The 21,353-nt window shown below is 40.7% G+C and overlaps 1 protein-coding gene across 3 annotated transcripts in view; it reads left to right on the top strand.

Moving 5' to 3' along the window:
- Positions 1-21,353, top strand: part of LOC117510309 (phosphatidylethanolamine-binding protein 4) — a 126,623-nt gene that overhangs the window by 94,498 nt on the left and 10,772 nt on the right. The window contains exons 5-6 of one of the 3 annotated variants that reach the window (XM_034169987.1): positions 3,050-3,056; positions 14,587-14,599. The exons of 1 other annotated variant lie outside the window; for it this stretch is intronic. In XM_034169987.1, coding sequence (XP_034025878.1) covers positions 3,050-3,056; positions 14,587-14,588 — 9 coding nt within the window. In that variant the 3' untranslated portion in view covers positions 14,589-14,599. Of the gene's footprint in view, positions 1-3,049; positions 3,057-6,218; positions 6,260-14,586; positions 14,600-21,353 lie in introns of those variants that run through there. One more of the 3 variants, XM_034169986.1, reaches the window with a different exon arrangement.

Genomic DNA, 21,353 nt, shown 5'->3' with positions numbered 1-21,353 from the left:
TAACACGTGAAAGATGCTCACTTAAGGAGCCATTACACTTCATACCCTCTCAGGACTCAGACGATGTCAGACCTGTAAGCTGCCTGCGTGGTTTTGCTGATACTATATGTTGGCTGGTGAATGCTGAATGCACACGTTCCGCATTATTTCACCATTGTGCATAACTTCACTTCAAAAAGGAGTGGCTGTGGCTGTCTTCATGGTTCCCCTCACTCGTCTCCTTCTCACAAGGTCACCCAGTTTTTGAGAAATACCTCATCCAGACAGATTTGCCATGCGAATCAAGTCCATACATTTTTTATTTTTCATTGTAGCTTATTTATATTTGCAAACTTTTTTTTTCCTTTTTCCTTTCACTTTTGATACTCTGTGTGCTTCTTACCCTGTGTGCTGCTATACTAATTGTAAATGGTAAATGGACTGCATTTATATAGCGCTTTTCCATCTGCATCAGACACTCAAAGCGCTTTACACATCAGTGCTTCACATTCACCCCGATGTGAGGCTGCTGCCATGCAAGGCGCCCACGACATATCGGGAGCAACTGGGGGGTCTTTCCAAGGGATCAGTAAAGTTCTATCTAATCTAATCTAATTTATAATTTTTCACACTTTATAAAAGCATTTTGTTTTGATGTTTCTGTTCAGTAACTTTAAAAAATATGTATTTTCATTATACAAATTTGGTTTGTATTCATTTAGGTCTGAGCATATTTTAAAATGATGTGTGTGCATAAAAATCACATGTACACTTTTTTCCACGTGAATCGCAATTTCTAAGGGAAGACTGTGCAGTGAGAATAATCGCACGTCACATTCTTCAGACCAGGAGTACACACATTTTTCTGAACGAGGCAAGAATTAAATTTGAAAAGGAGGATGAAATATGGTGAGATCTAAAACAAAGCAGCTAATGTCACAGAACGTCTTATTAAAAAATATTATTTCTGTTCATGCACACATAATGGTAAAATGGTGAATTATTTACAGTCACAAACTGCAATGTAAATAACCCAGTGCAAACTATCAACAGCCCTCTTATTAGATATAAGGTTTCTTACATTTTTTTTGTTTGTTTGATTATTGTTAGTGCAGTTGTCACACAAGTTAATCACCTCTATTATTTTCCTCTTTTACTGGCTTTTCTTTTAATCATGATTCCATAACAGTCCACCAAAATGAAATGTATTTCCTTTTTCCTCCTCTCCAAGGACTGTCACCACATCATGTTCTGTGTGCACTTTTTCTTTTTTAATTTCCGCATTGTTCTCCACTCTGTGACAGAATGGGTGTGTCTTTTTAATGACAGATAGAGGTAGATTGTAAATATGTTTCTGAGGGCATGTCTGCGTCCATTCACAGAAAAAGTTGGGAATAGACAGTAGAATTGTGCATGACCACTGACTTCCACAACCACTGCGATTTCTAAAAGAGAAGCATGAATACACACAGCTTTATTACTGTGGTAAAAAATTATTTGAATGCATTTGTGTTTTTGTGCATGCACATACATAGTTTTCATTGTGATTCTACACCAAATATGCATGTTTATGCCCACGAGCTACCATAACCTTTTGTCTCCATGTCTGTTTTTTTTTTAGTTTTTGAGCTGCAGTGCTGTGAAAACATTGGTGCCCCGCTGAGCTTGAACATATTTTTATTACAACATTAAATAAAAAAAATATTTGGCTTCTTTATATTAAAATTGTACTCTTTGAAATTGTAGAGAAAACAAATAGCAACATGAAATTTTAAAAAAATTCCAAAGGCAAAATAATGGAATGCATAAGTGTGTGCCCCTGTTCATAAGCACAACAAGATCGTCATTTTTGCAGCCAGTTTTGTTGAGACAAGTTAGAGGATGAATACATGAACACTTCCAAGTCATTGAATATGTCTTGGATTTCATTTACATAATTATTTAAAAATGCAAACTGTGTAGTACTGCATGGTAAATCACAGAGGAGGATTTTTTTTTAACAAGAAAAAAGATCAGATCCAGGCTTGAGTCTTCCATGTGCCTTCTGGCCAACTGTAGCTATAGTTTCACATCATCTTTTCAAGAAAATCCTTCTCTGTGGCACTCAACCATGAAGCTGCATAACTGCTGATGCCACAGACAAAAGTTGCATGATGCACAGCGTCTCAAATCACAGCCAGAGAAGCCTATAACCCCTTCAGAGATGTCTAAAAGTTACCCCCAGCTAAAAAGATCTATGAAAGTTGAGTTTGAGAGTAATCCTGTCTGTAGGCAAATGGCAAGCCGAGGCTAAAACATAGTCTTAATCATAACAGATGAAGTAATAAAGTGAATGTTACTATGAATACTGTGTGAATGACCTCAGTGAAGCTTTTCCCACGACGTGGCTCCTCTTTACTCTTCTGCAGTATGCACGATTGCTTGATTTGAGTATTTCGCAGACACTGCAAGAGGTTTGACAGGGACACCGCCCACACCGCTACACACAGCCGTTCTGTGTCACCTTACAGCAGTTCCGTTCTTCCTGCTGTACCCAGACGGGAGAAGCAAGGTGGAAACAAAAGGGGAGGCAGAAAGACTTTTAACATCGCCCTCAGGTCCCACGCTATCTGTCCTTTCCATGAGCCTGCAGATGGGAGAGGCGGAAGCATGTCGCCGCTCTGCAAACAGACACCAGCCTATTTTAAGGTCACTTGTTAAATCTAGGCATTTGCAGGGTACCAGCCAGCTTCATACCACCAGATATTGTGAATTTGCCTCATTTTGGATGGCACCCAAAAGCTGCGCAGTGGTAGACAGGATTATGTGTGCAAAAAGCGTACAAGATGCATTTTGTTTTGACTCTCCGTTTGATCGTCATTCCACAATAAAATGATCTTCATTAAAGGGAATTTGCCTGAAGCTGTGGCAGGTTCACCCCCCCCCCCCCCTCCAAAAAAAGAAGAAAACTAGATGTTATTTTTAAGAGTAAAATCTGCCACATGACGTGAATGATAACCTCGTTTTTGTAAAGTTGTTTGCTCTCCCTGCTGCCTCACCTCTTGGCTTCACACTGCGTGTGAGGGGTGAGGGATCTTGTTCATGCAGGACAGTTTGGAGATCTGCAGAGGCGGCACATTATCTCCTCCTGATACACAGGCCAGAGGGGCCACCGGAGCCGTGCCCTATCATACAGATAGGTCACTTGACTCCATTGCCCCCACTTGATTATCGGAGCCCTGTCCACAGATTCAGGTACTCATCTGCTCATCTCCCAGTTATTATGCATCATCTTCTCAAGCCGAGCTCAGAATCTGACCTGACCTTAACTCAGGCACACCACTGTGTCAGCCTTGTAACTTTAACACGCTGGAAGGATCAGAGAAGACCGTGATGTTGGTGGGAAAAAAATAGTAAGACGATCATAAATATGAGTCCCAAAATTGTTTTTCCTCTTCCCCTTGTTTTAATATTCGAGCATGAGTCACAGCTGGATGATACCATTAAAAATACATATACAACTTTTAATACTGCAACATAAATTGCAGGATCCCTCCCCGAATGTTTTAAGAGGCTAACACACAAGAGAATGCTGCCAGCTAATTTTTCCACATCATTCACATCAGAGGTCTTCTACATTTGTTAGCTCCAGCAGAGCAAACGTCTCTTCAGAAACCCACGTCTCAATATCTCATGTAGTTCCTTCAATACAAACATTAATGTGTTTTAAACACTGACCTCTCAGCTGATCTTGACCTTAGACCTGTGACCTTGACATGGCCTGTGTTACAAGAGGATTGGCCACTGAATTTATCCACCAAGTTTAACAGAATTTGCTCTTTGGATTTTTGAAGATATCGCTGCTGGCAGTAAACAATGACCTCTGATTTGACCCTGACCTTAGACTAATTATTTTGACATGACCTGTTTCCTGAGAGGACAGTTCACTGAGTTTATCTACCAGGTTTGTTTGAAATTTCTCTTTGTGCTTTGGAGATATCACTGTAGACAGATAGACAGACAGACGTGACTGTTAACAGTAGCCTCTTTCTGCTTTGCAATGAGGCTAAAAGCCCACAAGACAAACACTGACTGTCACAAAATCAGCATCTCCTCTCCTCGGGTACAAGAACAAGAATGAAAAACAGCAGTGCTTCAATCATGATAACAATAAAATTAGTAAATTGTAATAATAAATGGCGCTGTGCTCAAAATTGTATCTATTTATTTAGAGGTTGTTGCAACCACTGGACTCCAGAAGTATTTGGTTGCTTAGCTGAATCAACTCTATCTTTGCATGCTTGCCAATTCTTTGTTGTGTTCTGTTTTGCTTGTTGTTTGGTTATTGGTAGTATAGCCAAAGCAGATGGTTACCCCACTGAATCTGGTCTGCTTGAAGTTTCTTGATATAATCAGAAAGGCCTGAGGGAGTTATTCCTGACCACTGTTACCAGTGTGCTTGCTCAGGTGGGTTGGTAAGGGCTACACCTTGCCTTACTCTTGGGAAGCTCCTAAAGGTGACTTGGGTTGTGATTTGGCACTGTATAGATTAACTGAATTGAGAAAACTCAGTAAAATATGATGGAAATTTAATTAATTTAACTAGCAGGGTACCCACTGGAGCGCATAAATCTGCCAATTTCCTGGCTCTGCCCCTTTTCACAGATGTACCATAAATGTTTGTGTCTTTTCCAGATTGGACCCAAGCTTCTCTCTGTGTTTTGTGAAAATAAATTATAACAGTGTAATTTGCAGTTTGAAAAAATAAATGCTATTGCTAACTTATTCAAATCTCCTTGAAAATCTGTTGTACTCATATACCACACCACAGTTCCAATATTTAAAAATTTTCTATTTTTTTTTTTTTAAGTTAATTGCTCAGAAATGTCCTGCTAACACATAAATCGAGTTTTATTCTGATACAGGCCAAATTTTCTCACTGCGTATGTTTCACAATAATCATTTCTACGTACTTTGATTTATATAGTGCTTTTTCCATCAGAATCAGAAGCGCAATGCACTTCAATTCAATTCAATTTTATTTATATAGCGCCAAATCACAACAAACAGTTGCCCCAAGGCGCTTTATATTGTAAGGCAAGGCCATACAATAATTACGTAAAAACCCCAACGGTCAAAACGACCCCCTGTGAGCAAGCACTTGGCGACAATGGGAAGGAAAAACTCCCTTTTAACAGGAAGAAACCTCCAGCAGAACCAGGCTCAGGGAGGGGCAGTCCCCCGCTGGGACTGGTTGGGGCTGAGGGAGAGAACCAGGAAAAAGACATGCTGTGGAGGGGAGCAGAGATCAGTCACTAATGATTAAATGCAGAGTGGTGCATACAGAGCAAAAAGAGAAAGAAACACTCAGTGCATCATGGGAACCCCCCAGCAGTCTAAGTCTATAACAGCATAACTAAGGGATGGTTCAGGGTCACCTGATCCAGCCCTAACTATAAGCTTTAGCAAAAAGGAAAGTTTTAAGCCTAATCTTAAAAGTAGAGAGGGTGTCTGTCTCCCTGATCCGAATTGGGAGCTGGTTCCACAGGAGAGGAGCCTGTTTACAATGATGCCTCACATTCACCCATTCACACAGACACACTCACACACCGATGTTAGGGTTCCGCCCTGCAAGGCACTCACTACACACCAGGAGCAACTAGGGGATTAAGGACCTTGCCCAAGGACCCTTAGTGATTTTCACAGTCTGGCTGAGTTTTTTAACTGAGGATCCTCTGGTCTGACGCCCAACGCTTAACACTAGACTATCACCTGTTTTACTTAAAAAGTAAATATATATATATATATATATATATATATATATATATATATAAAGAAGTCTGCCTCTAAAGCTTCTCGTGGCCCCGCCCCAGATTTAATGGTTTCTTTTCTGGACTCCACTTGACGAGTGGTATAAGCAGTGATGTTTGTAGTAACTGGAATCAATTTGACAAACCAACAAACATTCAGTATGTGGGCGAAAATGTCCTTGATGAAAATACTGTAATAATTTGTTGGGGGGTGGGGGGGTGAAAATCTGGAGTCATGACTGTGTGAAATTTACTTCAGATTCATTTGTACCGCCCGAAACATGTCTGTTTGCACTCTGCACAACACGGGGTGAGCTCTGTTCTTCAATCCACATTTTGGACGAGAAACAGAAACTAAATTTAAATAAATCATTCGGGTTTGTTTTGGCATCAATAGGAGGTGAATGTACTCGATGTGCGTGGCAACCAGCAAACTCTTTGTTCTTCCAGATCTGCTCTACAACGCCAGAGGATAGAAAACCAGGCTCCCTGATGGTGAAAACAGCGACAGAAAAGGCTTGTGAAGCAGCTGCAGCAAAAGTAGTCATGTTCCTATCCAGACACCGGCAAACTCCAGCCCAAAATATCAGGCTGTTCTCTCTCCAGATTCACAGCACTTCAATAGTCGTCTTTCTATTCACCAGGTTAACTTCCCACGCGAACCCTGAGCACCTGTCAATGTAATTATTCCACACAAGGAATTACCAGAACGATTCTCTGGATTATGGACCAGCTCGTTTTCTATCTACACTCCGAACATTTGAAGATGTAAACAGACAAAAGCGCTCTCTCGAATCTGTTGAAGTTAATTGTGAATTTGTTTTTGTAAAGGGAGGGGAAGCTGCAGGGAATCGGCGCTTGTTAAAATCTAAAAAGTGATATTGTCATACCAGCCGGATGGCCGTCTGGTGTTTGTTTAAAAGGGGAGAAAAAAAAGAAGCAGTCCAGGCGATTGAATCATATCTTCTTGCCAATACGTCCTTGCGTTCCCACCTCCATCATTACAGCAACATGTTTTATTTTCAGCAGTGCTGTTCTCAGTGACTCACATCGCAGAGCCATGTGCTGCTCAGTTAGGCCTCCTATCCCTTAAACATGCACCGAGCGGTCATGAGACATGCTCTCACAAGGCACCAGAGATTGCTACACTAAATATATGCAGTGAATTAGTGCACTCAGAGAGCACATAGCTCTGCCACTGTAGACTAAATCTGACTTTTTAACATATTTGCTACAATGCACCAACTTCTTTGACATCCATGTCTGAATGCACTATATGTGTCACTGCACGTGTGCAGGAAATGTCACCTGTTGAGTGTCTGTAACTGATTGTGTATGTCTGACAGATTCCCACCAGCTGAGTGTTTTTAGTATTTGGAAAGTGAGGGAAATACTGAAAAATATCTCTTTTTGATCATCAACCTGCTCTTTGTTCAGTGCTGTCTTCCACGCAGTGTCCTCAAAGTAATTTTGCAGTGGTCTTTAAAACACTACTTTCAACAAGAATGAAATACAGAAGGTAAACATATTATAGTAAAATCACAGAACTACATTAGTGATGACTGTTTCACATAAATAAAGCTGAAATAGGCCATAAAATAGAAATAAGCAGTTCTGGAGTCGCTAAGTGGTGAGCTTTAAAGGTGTACGGCCTCTGGTTTTTGAAGATTTAAGTCATAAAGAGAATTTCCTTTGGCACCACTATAATTTTATTTCTGACCATTTAAATAAAGGATTCATAATATATTGCCAGTATGATAAAAATTCACGCTGTCTGGAAATGATTTAGAATTTCGACCCCTGAAGGGGAAAAAATTCAAGTGATCAGACGCCATTACCTACCTTTGGTAGCAATGTCGGATCACGTGGGGGCTTCCTCTAATCAGTGCGAGGGACACCGGGAAGGACATGCGACTGTCAAATGGCATAAAGAAAGGGATCATGATGTCGGCTGCCTGCTCGCTTGAAGAAAATAAACCAACATGTCAGAAAATGCTCCAAAACAGCTTTTTTTCTGTATAAATCTATTTCTCATATATGTTGTGAAAGTTAGTGAGAGATAAACACTTTTGAATCTAAAACCGCTGTTTTTGTAACCAGGTAACACCTTTGAAGTGATTTATAAGACATCTTACCGATGTTAGCATGCATGCCCCGGCAACGTGCATCAAGTGAGTGGGTCAGGTCACAGGTAATCTCAAAACCCTCACATATGCGCACACACACTTCCACCTGCAGTCCATCTACACAACGCGATTTGAAGGAAGAGAAAATATTTGCCATGGAATTGCCCCCAAATAAATATGTTCTTTTCTTGAAAATGAGCTGTAATTTTGCAACTTTACAAAAATAAACCTAAATTATAATGCTTGGATTTCAGCAGAAACTCAATTTTGTCTTTTTTGTGAAATCTGAAAGGCCGTACAGCTTTAATCTTTAAACTGAAGCAGCTGCTGTGGCTCTGGTCGGAGTTGCTACATGTATCCTCCAAGCTGCACGTGCCTGGAAGACCTCCAGAGGGAGACAACCAGGGGGCATTCTCACCAGATGCCTGAACCACCTCTGGCTCCTTTCGAGGCGCAGAAGCAGCAGCTCTACTCCAAGTCGCTCCCAGATAGTCAGTCTTCTTACCCTGTCCTGGAGTGTAAGCCCAGATACCAGATGAAGAAATCTCATTTCCACTGCATGTATCCGCAACCTTATTCTTTCAGTCATTACCCGTAATTGTTTCGTCACCACAGTGGTTGGGTATAGCATCTGTAAAACATCAGACACAGCCAAAACAGAATTTTTTTTTGTTTCTCCTCGTAATCAGTCTTCCCACAAATTTTCATACACATTAGAGGGTACATGCTGAGTAGAGATGCATAGATCACAACCAGCGTTGTCCAAACCTGCTGCTAAAAATAAATCATCCAGCAGTTATCCACCCGCACCAAAACGTTTTTCTAATTGTCACTTAGACATTCACACCGACTTCCACCTAACCATCATTACAATTATTCTACTGCAAGATCTACGGCGTATTCTGATCAAAAAAAGAATAAGAATTATGCACCAGTTGAATGGGGAAACATTTGTGCCTGTATGAGAGGTGTTCAGATCGCCTGCCCTGCACAAGCAGAATATGTCAATGCACACCTCTGCAGAGCACATACAGCCAATTTAAAAAAAAGTTTAGCTGTCAGTGACTTGAAGCTAGATAATTGACTGTAGAAATGAATACATCCTTTCAGAGTTGAGAACAAAGAAAAAAACACAGAAGACAAGTAATTTATTTGAGGATTGATGGCCTGTTTATTTGATAATCACGCTAATCTCACAATTTTTATGTATTGTATCAGAAGGAACCCAAAATTGCAGACAGTGGACCACATGGAATGTAAAGAAAAAGGTGGTTTATTTTACCCGAAACTGAAGTGCATTCCAACAAACAGAGGAATGGGATATGTACAGCAGGCAGGAAAGAGAAGTCAAAGATCTAACAACCAAACAGATTTTGGATGAGCAGACACTGGAGCACAGGAGCCATGAGTAGGAGTCACAATGTAGGAGTCAAAGTGTAGGGGTCAGAAATGTAGTAATCACAATAATCCAGCAAAAATAAGGGGAACAGTGAAGTACTAAACAGTGACATAGACGAGTAGACGAGCGACAGGTGGTGTGATTGGGAACGTGAAACAGCTGTGAGGGAGACCAGGTGACAAACAAACACAAACCTCAAGGAACTGACAGACAGAGTGACACAAGCCACAAGGAACTCTGGGGGTGAGTAGAAACAGACAGAACTACCTAACTAAATACCAAACTAAAAGGAGAAACCACAAAGTAACAAAAGTCCAAAACCAAGGAACAAAGGCTAAAAACTAAAGTGGAACTCAAGAATGGCTAAAGAGTGCAAACCAGGAAAGCACCCACAACAGATAAGACACAGACAGGGGACAAACCACAACGCATTAGGGTGATTCTTAGCCTACGGGCACTTATTATGTCCTTTGATCATATTGTATGAAAAACAGAAAAAAGGGGAAATTTCACACTTTTATAGTTATCTTTACAATGAAAGTGTGTTAAGAAATTTGTTCTAGTAGTCTATGATGACTTTTTCACCTTTTTTCAGCATCATTATATGCAAATATTGCCGTTTTGTGCTTGTCCCACACCCAGACTTTTGATCTTCAATGATAAAAATGAATGGTAAAGAAACGTTTTTTTCTAATGTTTTAAAATATCTCTGAATAAAATATCAGTAAAATAATCAAAACATAATTGGGGTATTCAGTGTCATACAACTGTTGTGATTTTTTTTTAAACAAAATGTAGTTGTCCCACACTATTGCCGTAATTTCCACCACAACACTGTAATGTCCCTAAAGAGTTTGTATGAAAGATTGTTTGGGTAGTTTCTATGGAGATAAACTGTGACATCAGAGCACATGTATATAGTGCCAAATCACAACAAACAGTTGCCCCAAGGCGCTTTATATTGTAAGGCAATGGTGTGGTGGAAATTACATTTACAAGGCCAATACTGCCAGTAGTTAAAGAATCACCCATTAATATTGAATATATTCATTACATTAATCTCAACAGCTCAGCCTGCACGTGGAGTGTGAGGTTGGGCCAGCGGGGGGAGTGACGAAGGGAAAATGTTTGACAGCTCTCGAGCTGTTGGTGTACATTCCTTCAGCCACCTGCTTTGGCACGCGTCTGTAAACCCAGTCGCCGAATTTTAGAGTGACTGGAGTCTCAGCACGTATTTTGGAACCTGTCCAGCATACACTCTGTGACTTTTACTCTGAGCCACATCGCCTTGATTTTTTTCAGTGATGGTTGAATGAATATGGCTGAAGTGGACCCCACAACTGTGCAACCAAACAAGAGTCTGTAAAGGTGAGGGAAAATTAAGTTTTAAAAATAATCACGTCAGAGAATGCACTCAGTATTTTATGCGTTAATGATTTATTTTAACTTCTCGTGACCCACCCGCAATTAATCAGAATGTTAGTTTTTATTACTTTGCCCGCCCAACCTACATATTATCTGCACTGCCCATGGATATATCCATCATCTGTGCATCTTTAATGCTAAGGCTTTTCCAAAACAAAATTAGACTTTTTGATAATGACTTAATAAGCACAACTCCTAAACTGGTTGATCAATTTAAACTGAACTTCATACAGTGTTCTACGACTGTGTGAAGTTGTGCATGATGGACATGTATAAATTGACCTGTTGGGCTTTTCATTATAGAGGTTGACCAGTTTTCTAATTCAGGTGTTTAATCACAAAATATTTACAACCGCCAATATAATGCATGCAAGCAACTGTTGTGTGCAGAATGGGGTGCATTGTTTTGTGAGCTTGTTTATTGTGGTAACTTGCTAACAATTTTGCAAGTTACCACAGTAAACAAAATAAATGCTATCTCCTCGTAATTCACCAAATAATGAGGACAAACTCATATAAATTGGCTGAACTTTGACACACTAGATCAGTTCAATAAAGAAAAAAACGCCACTTTGTTTTTGTTAATATCCAGTGGTGGGCACAGTTCCAATAATCAGATAACTGATAATTATTGAAGATAATGTTTTCATTATCTGACTATCTTTTCAGATAACTCTGAAAATCATTATCAGACTAATTATCTTCCAATAAATTTTTGTCCGGTCATTTTTAGACTATTAACGTGGTAAACAAAGCTGACTAGCTACCTACCTGTTAAATGTTTTGTAGCAGATGTGTAGTTCTACCCTCTGCAAACAGAGGAGAGCTGCTTCTAGAAGAAACCGCTCTATTCTCTGCAGTCAAAGGAGAACTGGTCACAAAAAAAACCTAATTTCTTTTAACCCCATACTGATATGCAGCCAATATCAACCAAGTCATCCAGAGGCATACATTTTTAACTTATGGTTCAAATTTTAACCAAACTCATTTCGGACAAGTTATTTAAATTAACGTCACATCTGAAGTTTTATAAAGTGAAATTATCAGATATATGTTTTAGTTTTAAAGTAATGCACAAATTTTTAAGGTTTTAGTGTGGACATGCTGTGTCCAGGTGCATTATGGGTATGATAGGGTAATCTCAGTACGTTCACAACATGAGAAATGCATTTGAAACACTCTGATCAGCATTAAACTCTAGTGCCTAAAACTGTTGTGAATATATTCTCTGGGTTTATAGATGTTGTTAATGTGTTTGCGTTTATTAAATTCCACGCATCTTAAACATAGCAGAATAGCAGACACAGATTATCTGGAATTTTGTTTTGGCAAGTTTTCAAGGTCTCTACTGTCATCTACTGGCCAGTAGTGTTCATGGCAGTATTCACCCTGAACCTGGGGTGATATTTTCAATCACTGTACTCGGTTCCAGCAAACCACACGGTGTAAAGTTCAGAGCGCACGATTTATGTTCTCATACACATTGTACGTTCAAAAACCACACGTTGGACTTGTGTTTTCAGAAGCAAAATGTAAACACAAGCTGTTTTTTCAAACTTAATTTACAAAATCTCTCAATGGGAGACATCAATGTCTAAAAACAACAAAATAAAACAAAAAAAACCATTACAAGACAGGTCTGCGGTGTTTGCACAGGCACAGTGCGAGAGGTTGGACGCTTGTAGTGCTTCAGCAGCGGCATACCCTCACGATGGCTGACCAGAATATCAAACAGGTTTGATTTTCTTCTGACCATACGATCGCTGATCAGGAGGTGGTCGTGAGATGTTAAACGCAGCTCATTACTCCATGTATACTAAACGATGCAGGACGCTCAATTAACCTGAAACTCAGTGCGATCCAAAAATTTCTCGCGCAAATGAAAAATCAGCTGAAAAAGGGCCAAAACTCGCACTGGCACCAGTAGATCATGGCAGTGTTCTATTTATTTTTGACACCGGTTATATCAGACGGTTATCTAATTACAACTTGGCTTTTTTTTTTTTTTTGAAAATGGCTTTTTTTATTTAAAAATGGCATATTTTACAAAAGCACATCTATATGTAAACACCAACACATGACACACCTCACATTAACGTTTTGGTTTACACAGAATGAATGAGTCAACCAGTCAGTGTTAGCGGAGGCAGATTTTACCCAGAATGCCATCTGTCTGTGTTTGTTACAAAACTTCAGAATTAGTGCATTATTCAACATTAAAAGATATATATCTTAACTTTGCACAAATGACAGAAGTGACATTAATGGAGTTATTCTGTCAGTATTCATTTTATTTACACCAAACCATAAGTCACCATTGCTTTATTTTGCAAGACCTCGCCTAGCGGCAGCGTTGTTTTGAGTAGAGACTTGAGCTTTGTGGCTCCTCTCAGCTGTGTTTATGCTGGAAGCCATGTAGTAGACTGGAGCTTCCAGCAGGGTGCCTGACGCTCAAAGACAGAAGTGCTGACTCATTGTTTGGGTCTGTCGTCGCCTTTGATGCTTTCAGAAGGGATCGTGGTGTTAAACTCAAAATCAGCTCGTTAGTAATTGCAAGTGTACCTGAGACAATACTGGAATTTATCGGTTATCTGTAATTTCCGATACATTTTTGGGTGGTTTATTGTTTTAACTTTATCAAAGATAATGTTTCAGTTATCTGATTATCTGTTATCGAAGTTAATTTTTTGGTTATCTGTGCCCACTACTGTTAATATCCCTCAGACCTTCCACATCCAAAAACGTGCAGGTCAGGTGAATTGGAAACTTTAAATTGTCCATAGGTGTGGGTGTGAATGTATTTTTCTGTCTTTATGTGGACCTGCAATAGACTGGCTTCCTGTCTAGGGTGTACCCTGCCTCATGCCCTGTGACTGCTAGGATAGGCTCCAGCCCCCTCCTTCACCCCCTGACCCTTAATTGGAGTAAGCAGTTGAAGGTGAGTGAGTGTGGGTGTGAATGCGTTTGTCCGTCTATATGTGGCTCTGTAATAGACCGGTGTCCTGTCCAGAGTGTACCCTGCTTCTCGTCCTATGCCTGCTGGGATAGGCCCCACTACTCTGCCTTGTCCCCCCAACCCCCTAGGAATATTAATGGAGTACTCAACAGGGTCTTAAGAAGAGTGTGGAAAAGAAAAGACACAAATGGGGGAAAAAAATGTAAGAATATGATGCTACCAGGAACCCATTATCCTCCAGGACCAGCATATTCCATAACTGCAACCTACCTGTAGTGTCCACAAATACAAGGCGTTCAATACTTAGAGGCATGGCCAAGGTAAGAAAGGCTGAAACACAACCACCACTGAACAAGGCTCACAATTTGAAACATTAAGATTGAGCCAAGAAATATCTGAAGACCGATGAACTGAGAGTGACTCTTAATGGACCACATGGATGGGGCCATAACTGGATCAGTAATAGACACATGCCACCACTTAAAGTCAGAAGATAGCAAGGTGGTGGAAGGATACTGGTTTGGACTGCTATTATTTATATATATATATAATTTAAGTTTTATTAGTTGTTGAAACACACCGTGCATAATAAACAATCGCATGAAATGAGATCATGTTAAACCCAAAAGGAATAGAACTTTGTTGTCATTGTGGACACAATGAAACTTCATTTTAGCAGCATCTCTTCAGCACCGACTCATTAAGAAAGCCAGCATGTCATAAAAAAGCAATATATCACATCCAACCACACAGAACAAAAAAACAACATATACAACATATATATGCGTACAACAGATGCTAGATGTGTGCTGATGCAGACTCACATAAAGTGCATTATTAGAGAAAAAGTGCTGATGTACATAGGGTGCAATTAAGGACACAGAATACTAAATTTTTCAGTTAACTAAACAGAAAGCCTTCTTGCATAACTCTAAAACTTAATCCATAATGGAGTCCCATCATTCATTTTCGTTTTCTATCTGTTGAGCATACACTTGTATGATGTTTCCACAATTGCATCTAGCCATTCTACCGCATCCGGAACCTTGGTTGTTTTCCAATGTCTCAAGATGATCCTTAAAGCTGTAATTATACCAGTCATAGCAACTGAAAAAGTAGATTTTGACAAATTTATCACTTGGGATGTATCGGCTAGCAAACAAAGACGTGGACTCTGAAGAATCTTAGAGCCATACCATCCGCTCAGAATGTGCAACACTTCAGTCCTGAATAGTCCAATTCGAGGGCATTCCCAAATACTGTGAAGAAAAGTTACCATTGCTATCCAACATTTCCATCATAAAATATCAGTCATCATCATTTTCATTCTCTGTAACCTTACTGGTTTATGATATTACCTGTGAAGTATATTATACTGATTGAATTTCCCTTTTGCTTCCTTTACTTTCTTACTACATTCTGCCAGAATAGTTAACCATCTCTGTAGTTCAATTTCTTCTCAAATCCTTGACCAGGCGCTTTTTTCATATTAGTATCGCCAGTGCTCACAAAACTACTGGTAATTTTATAAAACTGTGAGGCTGTGTGATACTCCTGTGGCAGACCCAAATAGCTAAGACCACCATTGCCAGCAATTTTATAGTTGAAGTTCACGCGGTTCCTTATCTGGAAATGTCTCCAAAATTGGTCTTTGTCCTTAAGGCCACAATGTTCAGACAGATCTTTGTATGACATAAGAGCACCCTGTTTGTAAAGATCCCCAGTAGTGTAGAATAGAGCGTTTATTGTCATTGCACATATACATTTACATACAACGAAACTTGTCCTCTGCATTTAACCTATCCTAATTACAGTTAGACACAATCTAACCACGAGGGGCAGTGGGCAGCCACAGTCCAGCGCCCGGGGACCAACTTCAGATGTTGACGCTGTCTTGATCAGGGGCAGAGAAGGGAGCAGACCCTAAATAAGCATGTTTTTTTTTGGGGGGGGGGGGTGGATTGTGGGAGGAAATCGGAGTGCCCAGAGGAAACCCACGCAGACACGGAGAGAACATGCAAACTCCACACAGAAAGGCCGGGAATCGATTCCACGATCTTGCTGTGAGGCACCAGTGCTAACCATGAAGCCACCATGCCGCCTTATCCAAGTGTGTAGGCCACTTGAATGCCACCGCCTCCAGTATACCACTGACCTTCCTATACGAATGGGAAGGTTATTCCATAATGAATATTTTTGAACATGAGGTGACAACTTCTAGATTTTATGAACCTTGTCCCAGACATCTCTTGCATGACTAAAAATGCGATTTGTTGTACTTTCTGGGTTTTGCAATAAAACATCAATAGGATTAAATGGATAGCACAGATCTGACTTTATATTCATCCAGTCTACTCCACCATTTTGTTCCAATGTTTAGATAGTTTGGTCATTTCAAATGATAAGGAGTATAATCTGAGATTAGGCAGGCCCAGTCCTCCCTTGTCTTTGGGAGTGTACAATTTGTTAAAATTTATTCTTGTTCTTACCCTACTGGGGAAGGCACTGCCATCTTGTCTGTGAACATAGATAGAGCTCGACAGGGAGGGTAACATTAGGAATCTGCAGCAGGCCACGGAGCAGGTGATTAGAGACCCTGCAAGGCTTATGACAAATGTGGGTGTGGAATCCATTATCTTAGCGGGGAATTTAGTGCAGAAACTCCACTATGGTGATAGTGCAGTTTATTTGCCAGGGAGGGAATTTCAACATGTTGAGACTGTGGCTTGCTTCCGTAGTCATGTCCATAAAAATCATACAGGGATATGCTTTCCAAATTTAATACCCATTACTATATTGGATGATGTTGAAATTGAGGATGGCCCAGTGGTTGTTCAAGCAATAGCAAAGATTTCATGTCTGCTACCTACAACACGCGTGGAATGTCTCAAACCTAAACCTACTTTTAGGCATCTTATATATGCTACTCTGGAACCACCCCTAAACCCAAACAGTTGAACTGTCAACCCCACTGAGGTCCTTAGACTGGGTCTCATTAACATAAGATCACTGTCCTCAAAATCATTGTTGATCAATGATCTAATTATTGATCATCACTTAGATATGATTGGGCTATGTGAAACCTGGCTTAATCCTACAGTTGTCCTCCCCTTAAATGAGGCCTGCCCACCAGCATATACATTTAGTCACGTCCCTTGTGATGCGAAGCAAGGCGGGGGTGTTGCTCTTATTTATAAATCTAGGTTTAGCTTATTAGCTGTTGGGGGTTACAAATATCACTCGTTTGAGCATCTGATTCTCTGCTCTGCTCAGGATATTACACATTGCCAAGGTCAGAAGAATAAAAATCAGTCATATTACTTTGTCACTGTATATAGGCCTCCTGGCCCATATTCTGAATTCTTAGATGAATTTGGTGCATTCATCTCTAACTTGTCAACTAGTGTAGATAACATTCTGATCATTGGTGACTTTAACATTCATATAAATAAGCCTTCTGATCCCCTCTGCAAATCATTTATGGAAATTGTGGATGCATTAGGATTTCGGCAATGCATTCGGGATTCGACGCACATTAGTGGAAATACCCTGGATCTGGTTCTCGCACGTGGTATTGCTGTCACGAATATGAACATCATGCCTCTTACATCAGTGGTGTCTGATCACTCACTTATTAAGTTTACAGTTTCGCTGCTGTGTTTAGTGGAACAACAACCTTATATATCATTACGGCGATGCATCAACTCCTCAACTAAGACTGAACTCGAAGCTAGACTGCCTGATGTCTTAGCTTCACATTTGCCAAATACCCAGTCAGTAGACAGACTTGTGTATAGTTTAAACTCAGTGCTCAAAACGACACTCGACATGATTGCACCACCTGTGTTAAAACCGCGCTCCCCCAAATCACAGTCACCTTGGTTCAATGATTACCTGCGTGACCTCAAGCATAAAGCAAGAGGTCTAGAATGGAAATGGCATCGTTCAAAATTTCACCTTGTGTGGCTTGATGCTATCTTAGACTATAAGCATGCATTATTGGCTACAAAGCGGACTTACTACTCTGATTTGATCAACAAAAACAAGCATAACTCAAAGTTCTTGTTCGACATGGTGGCAACACTTATGCATGGACAACCACCTGTAGTTCGCTTTCCTTTTACAGCACAAGATTTCCTGGATTACTTTGGGAAGAAAATAGAAGACATCAGGTTAAACAGATCCCGGCATGCCTTAACCCAGCCACTACACCCTGCTATTGAGGTGGGCGCCACTACTGAGGTATTACCTAGATTTACAGAACTTGATAGTATCTCACTAGGTATGCTGACAAAACTCGTAATGTCAACAAAAAGCACAACCTGTTTATTTGATCCTATACCAACAAAACTGTTTAAGGAAATGTGGCCCACTCTTGGGCCGACTGTGCTGGAAATTATTAATCTTTCTTTAACTTCTGGATCTGTTCCTAAATGTTTCAAATCTGCAGTGATTAAACCATTACTTAAGAAACCTAATCTTGACCCTAGTTTATTGACAAACTATCGGCCGATATCAAATCTGTCATTTTTCTCTAAAATTCTGGAAAAAGCGGTGTCACGGCAGCTCGTAGACTATCTTACTGAGAATAATCTCTTTGAGCCACTGCAGTCTGCTTTTAGAAAATATCATTCCACAGAGCCGGCTCTCACTAAAGTGGTGAATGATCTTCTGCTTACAATGGATTCGGACACCACTACGGTTCTGTTGCTGTTAGATCTCAGTGCTGCATTTGATACAGTGGATCATCATATTCTACTTGATAGGCTGGAAAATCATTTTGGGATTACTGGGAGTGCCCTTGTATGGCTGACGTCATACTTGATCAGTCATTCTCACTGTGTTTTGTACAGTAACACTACCTCTAACCTTAGTGACATGAAATTTGGGGTTCCACAGGGGTCTGTCTTAGGCCCCCTGCTTTTCTCTCTTTATATAGCACCCCTTGGGTACATATTGCGGTGTTTTGGGATTACCTTTCACTGCTGTGCAGATGATACTCAGTTATACATGCCGATAACTGCAGGTAATCTCATTGACATAAAATCCTTAGAAGATTGCCTTGCAGCAGTGAGAGGTTGGATGAGAAGTTAACGCTCAGCCTCGGCTCGTGTGTCATACATCACACTGACAAAGTAAGGAACCTTGGGGTAACTTTTGATCCTCTGTTGTCCTTTGGCCTCCACATTAGAAATATTACTAGGACTGCTTTCTTCCACCTGCGAAATATAGCGAAGATTCGTCCCATCCTGTCTATGGCTGATGCTGAGACCCTGATCCATGCATTTATCTGTTGTAGATTTGACTACTGCAATGTTCTATTTTCTGGTTTACTGCAGTCTAGCATTAGGGGTCTCCAATTGGTTCAAAATGCTGCAGCCAGACGTTTGACACGAAGCAGAAAGTTCGACCACATTACACCCACTTTGGCATCTGTTCACTGGCTTCCTGTCCCAGTGAGATCAGATTTTAAGGTTCTGCTACTAACCTGTAAAATTATTCATGGATTGGCACCTCCCTACCTAGCTGACCTAATTAAACCTTACGTACTGACCCGGGCTTTACATTCTCAGGGTGCAGGACTACTTTGTGTCCCTAAGGTGAATAAGAAGTCTGCGGGTCACAGAGCTTTCTCTTATCGTGCCCCTGTTCTGTGGAATGATCTCCCTGCATCAGTAAAACAGTCAGATTCTGTGGAGATTTGCAAGTCCAGACTTAAGACGCACTTATTTTCTCTTTCATATCGCTAGCATACTGGTACAGTTTTGTTTTACACTTTTTACTCTTTTAATTCATTTATTAGTAATTGGAGTGGGCTGCGGCCTCAACTTTACCTAATTTCTGGGTCTTTTAGTGAGGTTTTGGGCTAGTGGCCGGCGACCACCTTAGTATTTCTCTGTTTTTCTTGTTGTTTAATGCTGGCAAATTATACAGTATTTTTTGTCTTTCTGATGCCTGATTCTGTTTTTTTCTCTCTGTTTAAGGTGCAGCTCCATCCAGAGATGGGAGTTGTATTTGTGTTGGCGACCCTCCTGTCCTGTGCGCCAATAGCATTTCTTGTATATTCGTCCGTGAATTGTTCTGTAATTTATGTTTGTAGCATGGCCCAAGCAGAGGGTCACCCCTTTGAGTCTGGTCTGCTTGGGGTTTCTTCCTCAGTTTTTCCTTACCACTGTTGCTCTGGGGGTTGGTAAGGTTAGACCTTACCTGTGTGAAGTGCTTTGAGGCAACTCTGTTGTGATTTGGCGCTGTAGAAATTAAAATAAATTGAAATTGAAATTTCCCGTCCCACAAAAAAGCTTCACTATATCTTCATATTTCTTAGGAAATTATATTTGGTATTTTGATTTTCATCAGCCTGTGACCTCCAGCACTCACTGGATCGGTTCGCAGCCGAGTGTGAAGCGGCTGGGATGAGGATCAACACCTCTAAATCTGAGGCCATGGTTCTCAGCAGGAAACCGATGGATTGCCTGCTCCGGGTAGGGAATGCGGTCTTCCCCCAAGTGAAGGAATTCAAGTACCTCTTGTTCACGAGTGAGAGGACAATGGAGCATGAGATTGGCTGGAGAATCGATGTAGCAGGGGCAGTATTGCATTCCCTCTACTGTACTGTTGTGAAGAAAGCCAAAAGGCGAAGCTCTTGATCTAGTGGTCAATCTTCATTCCTACTCTCACCTGTGGTCATGAGGTTTGGGTCATGACTGAACAAACTAGATCACGGGTACAAGCAGCTGAAATGGCTTCCTTAGGAGGGTGGCTGGCATCAACTTTGGTCATCCGTGGGGAGCTCGAAGTAGAGCTGCTGCTCCTTCGCATTGAAATTTGCCACCTGAGGTGGTTCGGGCATCTTGTAAGGATGCCGCCTGGCTACCTCCCTAGGGAGGTGTTCCAGGCACGTCCATCTGGGAGGAGACCCCTGGGAACGCCTCAGGATCCCCCAGTCAGAGGTGGCCAATGTGGCCTGGGAAAGGGAAGTCTGGGGTCCCCTGCTGGAGCTGTTGCCCCCGCGACCCGATCACGGATAAGCGGTTGAAGTTGAGTGATCAGTATTTGGATTGTTAGCATTGCAGCTACATAGTTGAACTGGGGAGCAACTACCTTATTTCTGATGTTAATTTTGCCCCACAAAGTAAGATTAATTTTCTTTCCATCTATCAAAATACATTTTTATCTTTTCTAACAGGAGGCTCAAATTTATTTGAGATATCTCTTGCAAATCCTGGCTCAATGTGGTTCCAAGATACTTCATTCCTACTGGAGTCCATTTGAAATTTAACTTCCCAACTAAATTTGAGGAGCAAACTTTTGAAATTGGCATGGCTTCTGATTTATTCGAATTAATTGTTTGATCTGATATCTTTGAAAAAGATTCCATTGTGTTCATTAAATATGGCAGAGAGGACACCGGATTAGTTACAATCGCCTGCATAAAGCAGTAATTTGTGTTCCTTAGTATCCGTTTCAATCCCCTTAACATGTGGGTTATTTCTGATGGAAATAGCTAGTGCTTCCAAAAAATATATACAAAGTAAAGGACTAAGTAAACACCCCTGACATGTTCCTCTAGTAAAACCAAAAAAAAAAGGTGAAATTATGCCTTTGTTATTACTGCAGCTTTTGGTTGTTTATATAATGTCCTCAACCCAGTTAATAAAGCCCAGCCCAAAACCAAATTG

This window comes from Thalassophryne amazonica, chromosome 5 (genome assembly GCF_902500255.1).
Source record: "Thalassophryne amazonica chromosome 5, fThaAma1.1, whole genome shotgun sequence".
In the NCBI taxonomy this organism is placed as follows: domain Eukaryota; kingdom Metazoa; phylum Chordata; class Actinopteri; order Batrachoidiformes; family Batrachoididae; genus Thalassophryne; species Thalassophryne amazonica.
Note: the sequence above shows the minus strand (reverse complement) of the source record. Positions and strands in the feature narration are given on the sequence as shown.